This window comes from Rhinolophus sinicus, linkage group LG13 (genome assembly GCF_036562045.2).
Source record: "Rhinolophus sinicus isolate RSC01 linkage group LG13, ASM3656204v1, whole genome shotgun sequence".
NCBI lineage: Eukaryota > Metazoa > Chordata > Mammalia > Chiroptera > Rhinolophidae > Rhinolophus > Rhinolophus sinicus.
In genome coordinates this window covers 4,023,179-4,036,911 of record NC_133762.1, presented here as the reverse complement: position 1 = coordinate 4,036,911, position 13,733 = coordinate 4,023,179, and the positions used below count along the sequence as shown (strand labels likewise).

Below are 13,733 nucleotides of genomic sequence, written 5' to 3'. Positions count from 1 at the left end.
ATCTCTCTAAGCTTTGTTTCTTCATATTAAAATCATGGCTGTGAAGGATAGCACCTGCCTCCTACAATGGACACACTTCCATCCTCAATAGAAGTTAGCAGCACGACGCCTGGATTTCTTTCCTAGATATCCCTGTAGTAAATGCCTTAGGGGTCGCTTGTTTTCTGATCTTGTATCTCTTCCTTTTTATTGTTCATTTTGGTTATCAGTGGAGGGCAAAGAAAGGACACTGATTTAGCACCTGCACTCACTCGGCCAGGTGCCTTGTGTGCTGGATTTTACTTCCTGCCATCCCCACCTCACCCCTATTCTTGATCAGTTTCCTATTGTGGAGGGAAGGGCCACTCTCCGCGCTTGGGAGCACATGATCCCGAAGGACTGTCCACCTCTGGAAACGAGACAATGTCATGATGCGATTGGGAAGTGTCAGTGCAGAGGATGAGATCATTTTTCCACGGCCACTAGATCCAAAAGACATTGCATGACTTTGAACTTACAGATACTGTAACACTTCAGCCCACGCTGACTGTTCATTCAATGCACAAAGTGTTATTTCATCCTGCAATTAAGTAGGCAGGTTCTTTCAAAGTTTTAGTTTGTAGCGTGAGATCTATGTCTTTCATCAAAGCTTTTTTATGTACTTACGGAAATAATACAATGAATATAACAGATAATTTGACAACCCAAAAAAAGTGTTAGTACTCTAAGAACATAATGACATAAAATGACTTATGTCAGACACTTGACATATGTTGTGTCATGTAACCCTCACATTCAACTTGGAGAATGCATGTTATTATTCCCATTTGACTGATGGGTAAACTGACTATGAGAGATGTTAAGAAATGTGTCCAAGATTACACAGCTACAATATTTTAACCCGAAACTGCCTGTCACCCTGTTTGTGATGCTGCTCTGGGATGAGGTTGGGGCTCGGTGTGTGGAAGGGGTGAAAGGAGCATTCAGAATCCCATAAACCAGCGGTAATACTGCAACACTGGAGTAGTTTCTTCCAGTCTTATCTCCACACATGCATTAGTTAATTCCATTACGATCACACTATATGCCGTTTTGAGGGTTGCTTTTCCTCACTGGCATTGCTTGATGAAAGAATGTCGTATGCAATTCAAAGGGACTATTCCAGAAAACACGATCAACTCGACAGAGGCCGCTTTCAGCTGGAAACACGATAGCTGCATTTTATCAGGGGTCAAAGGGGAGACCAGAGCGGGACCCACGGCCCTCGGTGGCACTGTTCTTTTGTCCCGGTGTCTCCTGCCAGGTCACTGCTGCCCCCAGCGGCTCCTGAACTGGATGCTGGCCCTGGCCTGCCAGCGAGGGCACCTGGGGGTGGTGAAGCTACTCGTCCTGACACACGGGGCTGACCCTGAGAGCTACGCGGTCAGAAAGAATGAGTTCCCTGTCATCGTGCGCTTGCCTCTCTATGCTGCTATCAAGTCAGGTAGGTCCCCCATCCACCCAGTCCTGGGGCAGTTTTGAGAGGCACGTTCACCCTCACCTCTGGGTCTCCCGTTTTTTGGGTTCTTTTTTTAAAACGCCTGCACCTTCCCTTGTTCCCCTCTTCTCACGCCTGCAAGGGGATTTCAGGGACAGGGACCAAATGTGGCACAAGGGGCCATTGTCGGAGGTGGTCCAAAGGGCAGCGTCCCACACAGATTCTCTCACAAACAGGAACTTGACATAGCAAGGGAAGTAACAGAGACGTTCAAGCAGCAGGAGTGCCCTTTGTGTTTCCGTTTCACATATGAGCGTCTGCCATTTTGTTCAGCTGGGACCCACACTACATCGGACCGGCCCTCAGCTTTCTCTGTTCTGTCCTCTAGGGAATGAAGACATCGCCATCTTCCTGCTTCGGCATGGAGCCTTCTTCTGCTCCTACATCTTACTGGACAGCCCTGACCCCAGCAAACACCTCCTCAGAAAGTACTTCATCGAAACCAGTGCCTTGGCCAGCAGTTGTTCAGGAAAAGTGGTGAGTAGTCACTGCCTGGGGATGAATGGATATGGAAAAGGGGGGATGTACACACAGTGGAATAGTTTTCAGCCCTGACAAAGGACATCTCCCTGCCGTTTGAAACAACATGGATGGACTCTGGGGGCACCATGTGAGAGAAATAAGTCAGACAAAGACAAATACTGTATGATCTCACTTCTATGTGGAATCTCAACATAGAAACAGGGAGTAGAGTGGCGGCTGCCCAGGGCTGGGATTGGGGTAAATGGGGAGATGCTGGTCAGAAGTTACAAACTTCAGTTAAAAGGTGAATGAATACCAGAGATCTAATGTATAGCATTGTTGCCATAGTTAATAACACTGTATTATATACTGGAAAGTTTCTAAGAGAGTAGATGAATCTTAAATGTTCTCATCACCCAAAAGAAATGGCAATTAAGTGACGTGATGCAGGTGTAGGTAGCTGGTCCTCTTGCAACTCACAAGTGCATCGAACCAACACCTCCGACACCTTAAATTTACACAGTGTTACGTGTCATTTATATCTCAATGGACATTTAAAAAAACAACATATCCATGATTAATTTTAGTTTTCCGCTATCCAATACCATGGAAATGGTATTGCCTTATTTACATTACCTTCAACTCAGCTTTTTAAATTGAGCATTCCATTATGGACTCCCGCTAGATTAGTCAATGTGGTTACGACTCGTTCTTTGAAATATGTGCCTTAAATCTGTAGAGTGAGTAGTTGACTCAGCCCTTCTCCTATTGGTTGGACATTTGCATTATTTCTGGGTTTTGCTTCCGTGTCATAGAGCCTGGTTTTCTAGGATATTTGCTTATGTGGGTCAAAGTGCCAAAATTGGACTGCGTTGGCGTCACTTCCCCCAAAAGCTGTGGCGATTCACCTGAGCGCCAGCAGCGTGTGGGAATTTTTGTGCCCTCACCTTGGCCAGCACTAGATATCTAGGAGCCTTTAAATTTTTATCCGTCTGATGGGTGAAAATGGTATCTCTTTGTTTTAATGTCCACATTTTTATTATTAACAATATTGAGCATCTTTTCTGATTTCCACGAGCCTTTTGCATTTTCCCCTTAACATGCGTTGCCTGTTGCTGTTTGTTATCTTCCTAAAGTGTTGCTTGTCTTTTCCTTCTCACTTGTATATTAGAGATTTTAAGCCTTTGTTTGTCATACATGTTACCAACATTTTCCCCAACCCATTATTTTTCTTTTGTCTGCTATCTTTTGCAGTAACAAAGCTATAAGAATGTACCATCAATCAACGTCTATCTTTTCCTTTATGGCATCTGCCTTATATAAGAAGGTCATTTCCACCTCAATTTTATGTAAATATTCTCCTAGAATGTCGTGTAATATTTTTATTTTATTTTTGATATTTTAAGCTATAATTTGGGGGGTATTTATTTGTGTACGTGGTATGAAGGAGAGAGTCTAGCTTTCATCTCTTCTAGATGGATGGGCAGTTTATTCCAGCACAAGTTTTAACATAAAGCTTCGTTTTCCCTCTGAATTGAAATGTCACCATTGTCGTTTTCCCCAATATAGACCTGTATATACCGTGGGATTCTCTGTTCTGGTCCCCTGGCCTATTAAATCTGTTTCTGGGCAAATGCCATACTCTTTGGATTACTGGCATTTCGTTTAAGCCTTACAACCTGTTAATGCAAAGTTTTCTACTTGTTATTTGTGTTTTTCAAAAATATCTTGACTGTTATTAGATGTTGGCTCTTCCATTTTGGACATTCCCCATGGCGACTCTATAGGTACTCACTCGTGTTCTTTAATGATATTGTATCATTTTCTCCATAAAGGTCCTGGGCCTGTTTTGTTTATTTGTGTCTTATTTATTGTTTTTGCCATTATTTGAATGGAGTATACATAATTCTTTTCCATTTTCATTTCTATCCTGATGTTACTGGTCTGGAGAAAAGCTCTTTTGTTTATTTATGTTTTATCCAGTCCCCTTACCAACTTCTCTTATTAATTCTAATAGTTTTTAGAAAAAAGTTCCTTGAGACTTTTAGTTGTAGGACCCAGTTATCTGCAAATTCAAAACAGATTTGTCTCTTCTTTTCTAATATTTATATAACTTTTTTTATTTCATGTCTTATTTTGTATCACTAGAAATTTCAAAAATTGAATAATCATGATGCTAGCAGATGTATCGCTTTTATTCCTGATTTTAAAGGTCTTGGCTTCAGCAACTTACAGGCATTTGCTGTAGATTTTTGGTAAATAGACCTATGAATACTTCCTTTCATTATATCAAAAATTGCTTTCTCCTGTTGCTGTTTCTATCCTTAAATTGGGTGTGTCTGCTCTTCACACGGCCACACGGCCCTCTTTTTTTTTTGGATCAACCTTGTACAAGTTTTCCCAGACCTTTATTTTCAGTTGTTTATTTATTTATTTTTTGTCTCTGTCTTAGGTGTATTTCTTGTCAACAGGATTCAGTTTTTACTCCCATCCAAGAGTGTGTGTTTAACAAACCCACTCCACTCACATTTGTGTGGGCTCTGTCATATGGGTTTTTTCTTTCTTTTTGTGTTGTATTTATTTGCTAGTTCCTCTTTCCCATTCCCTTGTTTTTGCTAGGGTTTTTGTTGTTGTTGTTGTTTCTAAAGAATATGGATATTCTATTTTCTGTGACTTTTTACCTCTCTGAGCCTTGGTTGTTTTTCTCAGTGATAAAGCAGGGCTATGTATCCACCATAGAGAGCAGCTGTGTGCTTAGCACAGAGCCTGGCACATAGTAAGTACTCAAGAAATATTAGTTAAATATTAGCCTCACATTGCAAAAGAAACGGTGATCACCAAACCCTTATATTTACATGGTCCTTGGTGTTTTCTCAGTGCTTTCATGTCCCATTGTATCCTCACAACCTCAGTAAGAACTGCAGGGAATGTAATCTGTTTTACAGATGAAAATATTGAGTTTAGAGACAGTCTGTTACTTGTCCTAGAGCAGGAAATACTAAACAGTGATGCTCAGACCAGAACCTAAGTCTCCTGAACTCAGGGCTTTTCCCATTTCATGATTCCTGAACAGCACTCCCCTTCTCTGCCACATGGATCAGTGGTTCTCACATTTTTCTGTAACTTGGAATCCCTGGGAGCTTTTCAAAATCCCAATGCTCAGACCACACCCTACACTAAATCATTACCTGTGTGGCAGACCCCCACATCACTAGTTTTAAAAGTTCCCAGGTGATTCCACTGTGGACCCAAGGTTGTGAACCAGTGGTTTTGATTTTCTTGGCTTGAGGTTAAAGCAGAAGTAGTCGATATCTATGCCTGTGACCTTTTCTATGCGATTACTGGTGCTCTGTTTGCCCGATAGGTGTAGAGTATGGAAGTGATTACCACATTCTGTGAGTGAGAAGACAAAGAAAGCACAGTGTTGCTTTTCTTCCCCTTGGCCCTTTCTCTTCTGAGAAAATGAAATTACAGCGCAGCCTGATTCATAAGGACTCCTTGGGCTTCCCCAAAACAGGCCTTTTTTTTTTTTTTTTTTAACATTCAAGTGAATTTCAAAGGCAGGTGTCTTGCTAGGGGCGTGTCTGACTGTCCTCAGTCTCCAACCTGTGACAGCACATTCCTTCTGTGCTGCTGGCAGAAGAGAGAGGCTTAGTCCAGAGGGTCCAGTGATGACTCAGGAACCAGAGGTAAGCCCTCCTACCTTTCCAGGTGTCCACTAGAATTAAACTGGCATTTCTGGCTTAGAATAGTAGACGAGGCAGCTTCCCATGGTGTGGGGACAGAGTCCCAGAGAGCAGTTGCCAGGCTCTCAGCCTCACGTAGAAAGGTGCTGGCTCGGGTAGTAGATGGTCATCAGCTGTGACTGGTTGGCCATCAGCTGTAACCAGTTAGCCAATTGGCCACTGATATAGCTGCTGTTGCTGGGTGGGTTGGTTGCTTGGTTGGTTGCTTGGTTGGTTGGTTGCTTGGTTGGTTGGTTGGTTGGTTGCTTGGTTGGTTGGTTGGTTGGCTGGCTGGTTGGCTGGTTGGTTGGCTGGCTGGTTGGCTGGTAGGTAGGCAGGCAGGCAGGCAGAGTATCAGACGCAGGCTGCTGATCGTGTGGATCCTACTTTGTGTGTCTTGCCCGGCCACCAGAGAGACTGGGGTACAGGAAGACCCATTGTTGGGGTACTGCTGGATGTTTGCTTCCTGTGTCTCCAACCCAGCCGCCAGAGAGAATATAGTGGTATGACTCCCCTAAATATGGCTCCGTGGGTGTTCCATTTTGGCCTCACCATGTCCTGCGTTCTTATGTGGGAAGCGGGAGCGGAGACCCCACGTGACATCCCGCGTGACACATGGCCTAAAAACTCCCTCGACGTTGCTGGCACTCATGGCAGTGACCTTGCAGAAGTCGACATTTTGTTTTTCTGTGTAGTTGTGATCTGCCTCCCCCACCAGTGAGCCGGCACATTTTTTTTTAATGTAATTGCTGCCTCCATGGAAGCCACGGCTGGTGGAGGTTCCGAGCCCTCCCACACGCCTCTGTGCCAGGCACCACCTGATTCTCAGGCTGCTGGACCCTAAGGGACTGTGGTGAAGCCCACGTGGATTTGCCATGGGCAGCGGCCGGCAGCTTCAGTTTTGTTGGGGTTCGCTAAGGAAGGTCCCAGAACCCACACCATGTGACCTGGCCACACTTTTAAAAGAGCCAAATCGAAGCCATGTGGGACCTGGCCAAAGCCATTCCCTGGCTCTGGATCATCGGTGCCCATCTGGGAAGTTGCCAAACTCTTGCCTGAATGTTTAACGAGACAGCCTGTGTTTATGGTGAACGTCCTGTCCATGTTTGCTTTGTTGCCATGAGAAATAACAAGACTGTGAGGTTGGCACACCCAGAAAAGAGGAGGAAAACTCAGCCATGCCAGGAAAGGCCTCGCAGGTCCTGGAGTAACCGAGTTCGTCCCCATTCAGCAAGTAGAGGGCCAGGCCGGAGGGCATGCTGGGGCTGCTTTGAGTGCTACAAGCAGACAAGAGCGGACATTCATTTTGAAACAACCCAATGGGAATATTATTACTTTCCTTTGGAAAATCTCTGATGATTTTAAATCTGGCAGCTAACCTAGCAGGGAACATTTGAGTATTGGTGGTGGTGGTGTCACTTTTGGGGTCAGCTCTGCCTTATGTACCTTAAAAATTCAGGTACTTGTGTCTGTGCCCCCGCAGAAACATCCCGGCCATGCAGTTTCAGAGCTGAAGCAGCCCTTTCCCTCTGCATGATGGGGGGTGGGGGGGTCTGAGGTTTGTATTTGAGGGGTGGAGGCAGCAAACATGGCCTCTCGCCATGCGGGGGCCCATGGGAGTGGCTGGTGGAGTTGGCTAAGTGAGGGCTGTGAGCTTGCGAGGCCTGAGCAGGTAGCCTTTCCTGGGGGGCGCTGGGCCTAGGTCAGGCTTAACGTTTGGTGCAAAGGGTTTCATTCAAGAGTTATGTGTGTTGCAGAGTATTTCCACACACACTGCCACCTCCTTGGTCCCTAACCCTCCCCACAGCTGGTGGCGCTCTCGTGTAGCAGTGGTGGGGACAGGTGTCCCCAGAATTCAGTCCCTGGGGCAGCAGAGCCTGGCAGGTTAAGAGGCAGCACTGAGGCCCGCTCTGCCTGTGGCCCAGCCTTTTCACCACCGACTTGTGTCAGGGGAAGACAGAGCCCTTCCCCTACCCTTTAGAAGGCATGAAACCAAACTCAGAACCGTCCTGGGCCTCTTTCCAGCAACTCCACTTTTCTTATACCTTGGTGAGGAATTCAGCCCATGGTTTCACACACGTCTGTTTTCCCTAGTTTCTAAGTACCGATTCTCTCCCCGCCCTCGTGCCCTGTTCACATGCTTTTTCTGTGGAATAGAATCACCACTGCGACTCTCCCCTCATGGTTAGTGCTTCCTAAAACTTGGAAGTGGATTGCAACGGTCACGTGGTAGAATAAGTGAGCAAGTACACTGTACAGCCATTCAAGTTTGTGGTGACTGCCCTACTAGATCTTAAAACATACCACCAGGCAGCAGTTATACAAACCACTGGTTTCCAGTTAAAAATGGAGAAAACGATTAACAAAAGAGAGATGTGGAAATAGGCAACTCTTATTTCAACTTACGCCACAAACTAAAAAACACAATAAGAAAAAAAGCAGCAAGAGAAGAACAAGAAGTATTATTTATCAAATGTCATTGGAACTATGGGATATCGGCATAGAGAATTATATTCGTGATGATGGAAATAAATTCTAGACAGTTACAAATTGAGCATTGAAAAATCATTAGAAAAAAAAGAAAAAAGAAAAATCATTAGAATATATTTTTTAAAGCACAGTTATTCCAATGATAAATGGGAGGTGATTGCTTTTCAAAATTTTAAAGGTATATAAACCTATATAATCAGAAATAAGATAGATTTATTTATATATTAAAACAAAATTATTTATAGTAAAATATAATTTAAAAGAAATATAATAAAGTCAGCAGAAAATATTTGGAAAAAAAAGAGCTAACAAAAACTTAAATCCAAAATAGATCGCTGATACAACTATACCAGGGTGCCAAAAAAAATGTATACACATGACTTGTATTCATCTTTTGTTATTGGTATATATTAAATATTACAATTTTAATACAGTTTTTTTCGTTTCTTAAAATGTGTACACATTTTTTTGGCACCCTCTGTATATCAGTCGATAATTGAATTGAATGTTTGTAGATCACCTACTAGATGAGTGAGACTCAGCCAGAAGCACAAGCCTTGCCATCACATTACTGACAAATTTCATTGGGTAAGAAGTTAAAAAAAAAAAATGAACAGTTAATTTTCATATAAGAAAACACAGACGGTAAATCATGGCATGGAAATGTATACAACCCCATTGGCAATTACAGAAATTCAAATGAAAACAACTTGAAAGTGCTGTCACTTACCTATTAAACTAGCAAAAACAAATATAAATGTAAGACCCTTGGCAGGGTCTGAGAGAAACGGGCAAACCAGTGCCTTGCTTCTGACACTATAAAGTGGTTCCATCTGTGTGGAAAGTAACTGGCATCATGTGACAAAAGCTATAAAATTCTTTTCTCCCAGTGAACTGTTCCGAATTTGGTATTTCCTTTCTGAAAGATACCTCTAGGACGTGATTCAAAAGAACAAAAAGCAATGGCCACAAACATGGTCAAAACACTGCTATTTACAATAAACAGGAAGTAGGGGGAAGAAACCAAAATGTCCAGCATCAGGGGAGCCCATACTGTCCGTGATATATGCGCAGGGTGGACCCCACGCGGCCGGGGAAAGCAGGCCTGCCTCGGCGGCGCTCCGCACACCGTTGCCCTCTGACCTCAGGACAGCGTCCAATCTCAGCCCAATACAGCATCCTCAGGAAGGCCTTCCCTAACCCACAGGCCTGCTCAGATACCCCCTGTGTCTCTCAGTGCTTCCTGTCCCGTTTATTCATAGCACTTAACAAACTTTGGGGTCGTCTGTACATTCTTGTTTAATGTCAATTTTCCCATTTGACTGGAAGCGTCTCAAAAGCAGGGAACTTGGCCAATTTTGTTCACTTTCTGTTTGCCCCTCAGTGTAGAGCCCGGAACAAGATGGATGGATGGTTGCATGCATGGATGGATGGATGGATAGATGGATGGTTGCATGGGTGGATGGATGAACAGGTGGATGGATGGTTGAAATTTTATACATGAGTAACCTCCCTTCCACTTACACATAGGACGTCATAGCTAACAAAGTACTTTGCCAAACATTCTACTTTAATCCCCTGTACAATCCTGTGAGGTAGAAATTTTTGTCTTTATTTAAAAGTTGAGGACACTGAGCATTCTCTGAATAGTATGTTAAGTAGCTTAGTTAACTGCAGAGACGGTATTTTTATTTCTTGCTTCTCTCTCTCCTCTCTCTCTCTCTCTCTCTCTCTCTCTCTCTCTCATAGCTATTACTGGCAAAATTCTTAAGTTGGAACCTAGTGAGGGAGATTTCTTGTAAGCTTCCTATTTTTAAGAGAAATGACTGAAATACTACAGGAAAAAAAGCACAGTGTTGTTTATTTTTTTTAAATCCTGTTTACCTTTCTAATAATTTTAGTGAAGGAAAAGTGATAAATTAAACACCTTTTGGCATTCAGACAATTAAAAGAGGGCCACTTTTCTTTAAGAGTCTGCTAACAGCTTTTCCTGAGTTTCCGTCATGCTTTTTTCTTGGTGTAGGTCCTACCTGAAGGCAGGACTTAAAACGTTGGGTTCAGTTATTGATTTCTATTAAACATTTGGTTACAGTTTTTCATCCATGTGTGTACATGTCATTGGTCTAGAATTTAAATGGCCCTTGCAAAGTAACTGGTTTTGGCTCATAAGATGAAATGCAGCCTCTGTTAGGGAATCATTTATGTAACAGAAGGACTATTTGTTCTTTGAAAGATTTGAGTGGCAAAAAAAATATATCAAATTAGGATCCTTTGGGAATGATTCCTTGGTTATTTTCCTTTTCTGCCTCATATACATTATTTTGTTTTTTTCTCTTATTGTGTCACGGAGAATTTTTTTGTTTTTGTAAGTAAATCTCAACATTTTTAGTTGGTTTGTCAGCTATGGCTGAGGATATAACTTAAACATTGTTTTTTTCATTGGTTTCTAGATTGTCATTTATCCTACCAGCTTATTAGGGTACATTTTCTTTTATTTTTAATTTAGTCAATTGAATGTCAGCTTTATTAATTTTTCAAAAACCCTTATAGGTTTGATTGATCAACTTCCTTGTTTTTACTTTTGGATTTTCTAGTTTTTGTTCCCCTACTTTCTTTGAGTCTTCCATGCTGAGTAGAGAGGCACTAGTTTGTTATGTTTTACTTTTTCTGTTTTGTAACTGTGATCAGAGTTGTGTGTTCTTTTCCATTACTTGTGATGCTTTTGTTGTTCTATATTCTGCTGTCTGAAATGATTTTTCTCTCCTACCCCAGCATTATTTGAAGGGGGCATTTTTCATATCCAAGTAATTGGCCACCTTTTAATTCTAATTTCATTATTAGTTCCTACCTTTACTTTGCCTTTGTCTGGGGATAAGATAGGTAGGAGGCTTGCTTTTTTCCCCTTCCCTTTTTGCCTCTTACTTTTTCATATTTAGTTTTCCTTCATACTCAGAATTTAATCGGTTTATGTACAAGTTCATAGTTACATGAAAACAGAATTCATTCTCTGGCCCCCTAACATTTGGTGATTTCCCATTGTTATCGTCGTAGGTAGCTTTATAATTTCTCTCTTCATTTTTTGGCATATTTGATCTATCATATTCTGCTAATATCTTTCCTGAATGTTCATTAGTTTTGTGTCCAGTGGCTTCAAGAAGCTGTGAAAAGGCAGGCAATGGCCCTCCTGAACCACAGCCTCCGTCACAGGCAAGGAGACCTTTCTTACCCAGAAGCACCCCCACATCACTGTCCCTAATGAGCCAAATGCCCTGAAATACATCCAGTCTTTCTTGAACTGGGGCCTCGTCACTCACTGCCCGTGCCTCGGAAAACAAAGGTCGCCAGTCATGGCACTGTGCCTTCTCAGGGAGCAGCACTTCCTTATATTTGGCCCGAAATGTAAAGGACTTGCCCTCGAGGACAAACGAGCACGTCTTGGTGTGTTTGCTCCAGACCACGCACTGCTGAATTGGTGGGGTCCCCGTGGCCAGCTGTCTTTGATTTTACAGTTCAGCGTGCATGGATTTAATTATACAATTGCTGGCTCCTGTCCCTCAGACCTTGTTTTGTTGTGATCCTGCCCGGACTGCACACAAATTAGTAACGAGGGCTTCAGGGCTTGCTTGGCTAAGTTTCCATGTCAAGTGTATTGCCATCTTAGGTGCATTCCTTCTCTTTTCTCTCTGCTACTTGGTAAACGCCTGGGCACCCTGTCATGTGTGTACAGCAAAAGGAAAGTAACTTGTGTAAATGAAAGTTTTTAAACTCACCCAAGCCCACATAAAATCTTAAACGTGTCTTTCAACCTCCATCCAGCCCAGACATCTCCTCACAAGCATGTCTCTGTTCTGAATGTGTCATCATGTTTGCAACTTCTGCTTTTTGCTGCCCTTCCTGAGGTTTAAGAGTAACCGATTCCCACCCTACAGAAACTCTGGTGGGGGCGAGACCTTGAAAGAGCTCAGTTTTCGGAACTGGCCGTGTCTGCTTCCTCCTCTTCCTCATGTCTGGGGAATTCAGTGGTGCACACAGCCACTCATTTCTTATTGATGACTTTCTTCTGATAGGACAGTGCCCCCAAAAGAAGCACGCGTGGGCTCCCTGCTGGTGTCCTTCGTGACTTTGCGGTCAACGTCACATGCTCATGGTCCACAGAGACCAAGAAACCTGTGAGTTAGGGTGACCAGATGCACGTTCAATGCATACACGTGCATGTACACGCACAGACCTTCCCCTGGAACCATAAGCTCCCTGAGCATTGGTTCCACCTGCCACGTCCGCATCTTCAATCTGCCCAGTACATGACACGATGGCTGGTACATAGCGGTCGTCAAGTAAATGTTGCTGGATATACAAACACAAGTTAAGCAAGGTAGCTTCCCTATTTCATAATGGGGGGCAGTCACGTGGACCCTCGTTGCAGGTGGAGAAGGTGGTGGTTGCTGCAGGATTAGTAGCATTTGTATGGGAGGGAGAAGGTCTTTGAATTCCGGGGAGAGAACATGGAGCAAAGTGCAGAGGCAGGAGGGGGTCTTTCCCTTCCGTAATGGTGGCAGGACAGACTGCCAAGACAGAGGCCAGCCCAACCCGCAGATTCTTGGGTCCTTGAGTGGCCTCATGACACCGACCATCAAAAGGAGACCAGCTCTCAGGAATAAACTTTTGCAAAAGTGCTCTTAGCTTCAGGCCCACCAACCTTGTATTTTCCCCAGTGTCCTCCCATCACCATAACAACCACATTGCTGTGGGGGGGGGACATCTGCAGCCCACAGCAACCCCCCGCAGCCCTTTGGCACACTAGCCAGTCAATTACTGAGAGCGAGGCCACACCCCTCGGCCCCCTGCCCCCAGCCTCCCTGTGAATTTCAGCGTTGGGTCCACTTTTGGAGCCCTGCAGTTCATTTATGAACAGGCAGTTTCTGTGCTTTAATTGGCACTTTCCCCCTTGGCCTTGAATCCTCTGTTCTGGGAATATGCCTGTTCCCTAATACCTGGAGCAAATTATTAGCCCCACAAACCATCTGCTAACAGAAATGTAGAGAGTGGGCAGAGGTCGTGGAGGGACAACGAGACTTGAAGTTTAAAAGTGGCTGGAGCACCCTGTGGAGGTGGGGGGCTGCCACAGCAGGGGTTCGCACGGTCAGTGGAAGGTAGGCTGGGGGTGGCGGAAGGCCAAAGAGTTGTGAGCAGACCTGAGTATTTTTAGAATGAATGGATGGATTGCAGGTCTCGATGGCTTGACTCTCTTCAGTGCACAAACATTTATTTAGCACCTGCTGCATGCTAGGCATCCTGCTGAGCTTTGGGGGCAGTCAGATGAGGCCGTGTACTGGAGGCCACGCAGTCCAGGTTCCTGAAAGGCCTCTGTCCTGCTGGGACAGAGGACATGGCCCTGGGCTGAGTTAGTGCGGCATGAAATCAGCGGGCAGGTTTGTATCGGCGTTGAGCCGGGCAGAGCCTGAGACATGCCCAAGGCACTCTATGGGCTCAGTTAAGAAGACACGTGGCTGGGATGTCCCCAAGCAGAGTCTCACTCCTTG

General features: G+C 44.1%; 1 protein-coding gene across 4 annotated transcripts in view; it reads left to right on the top strand.

Moving 5' to 3' along the window:
* The window catches only part of LRRK1 (leucine rich repeat kinase 1), a 108,136-nt gene that overhangs the window by 46,662 nt on the left and 47,741 nt on the right, over positions 1–13,733 (top strand). For all 4 annotated transcript variants that reach the window (XM_019726628.2, XM_074317188.1, XM_019726626.2 and 1 more), the window contains 2 exons: positions 1,283–1,462; positions 1,845–1,993. In XM_019726628.2, the coding sequence (XP_019582187.2) occupies positions 1,283–1,462; positions 1,845–1,993 (329 nt within the window). The remainder of the gene's footprint in view (positions 1–1,282; positions 1,463–1,844; positions 1,994–13,733) is intronic.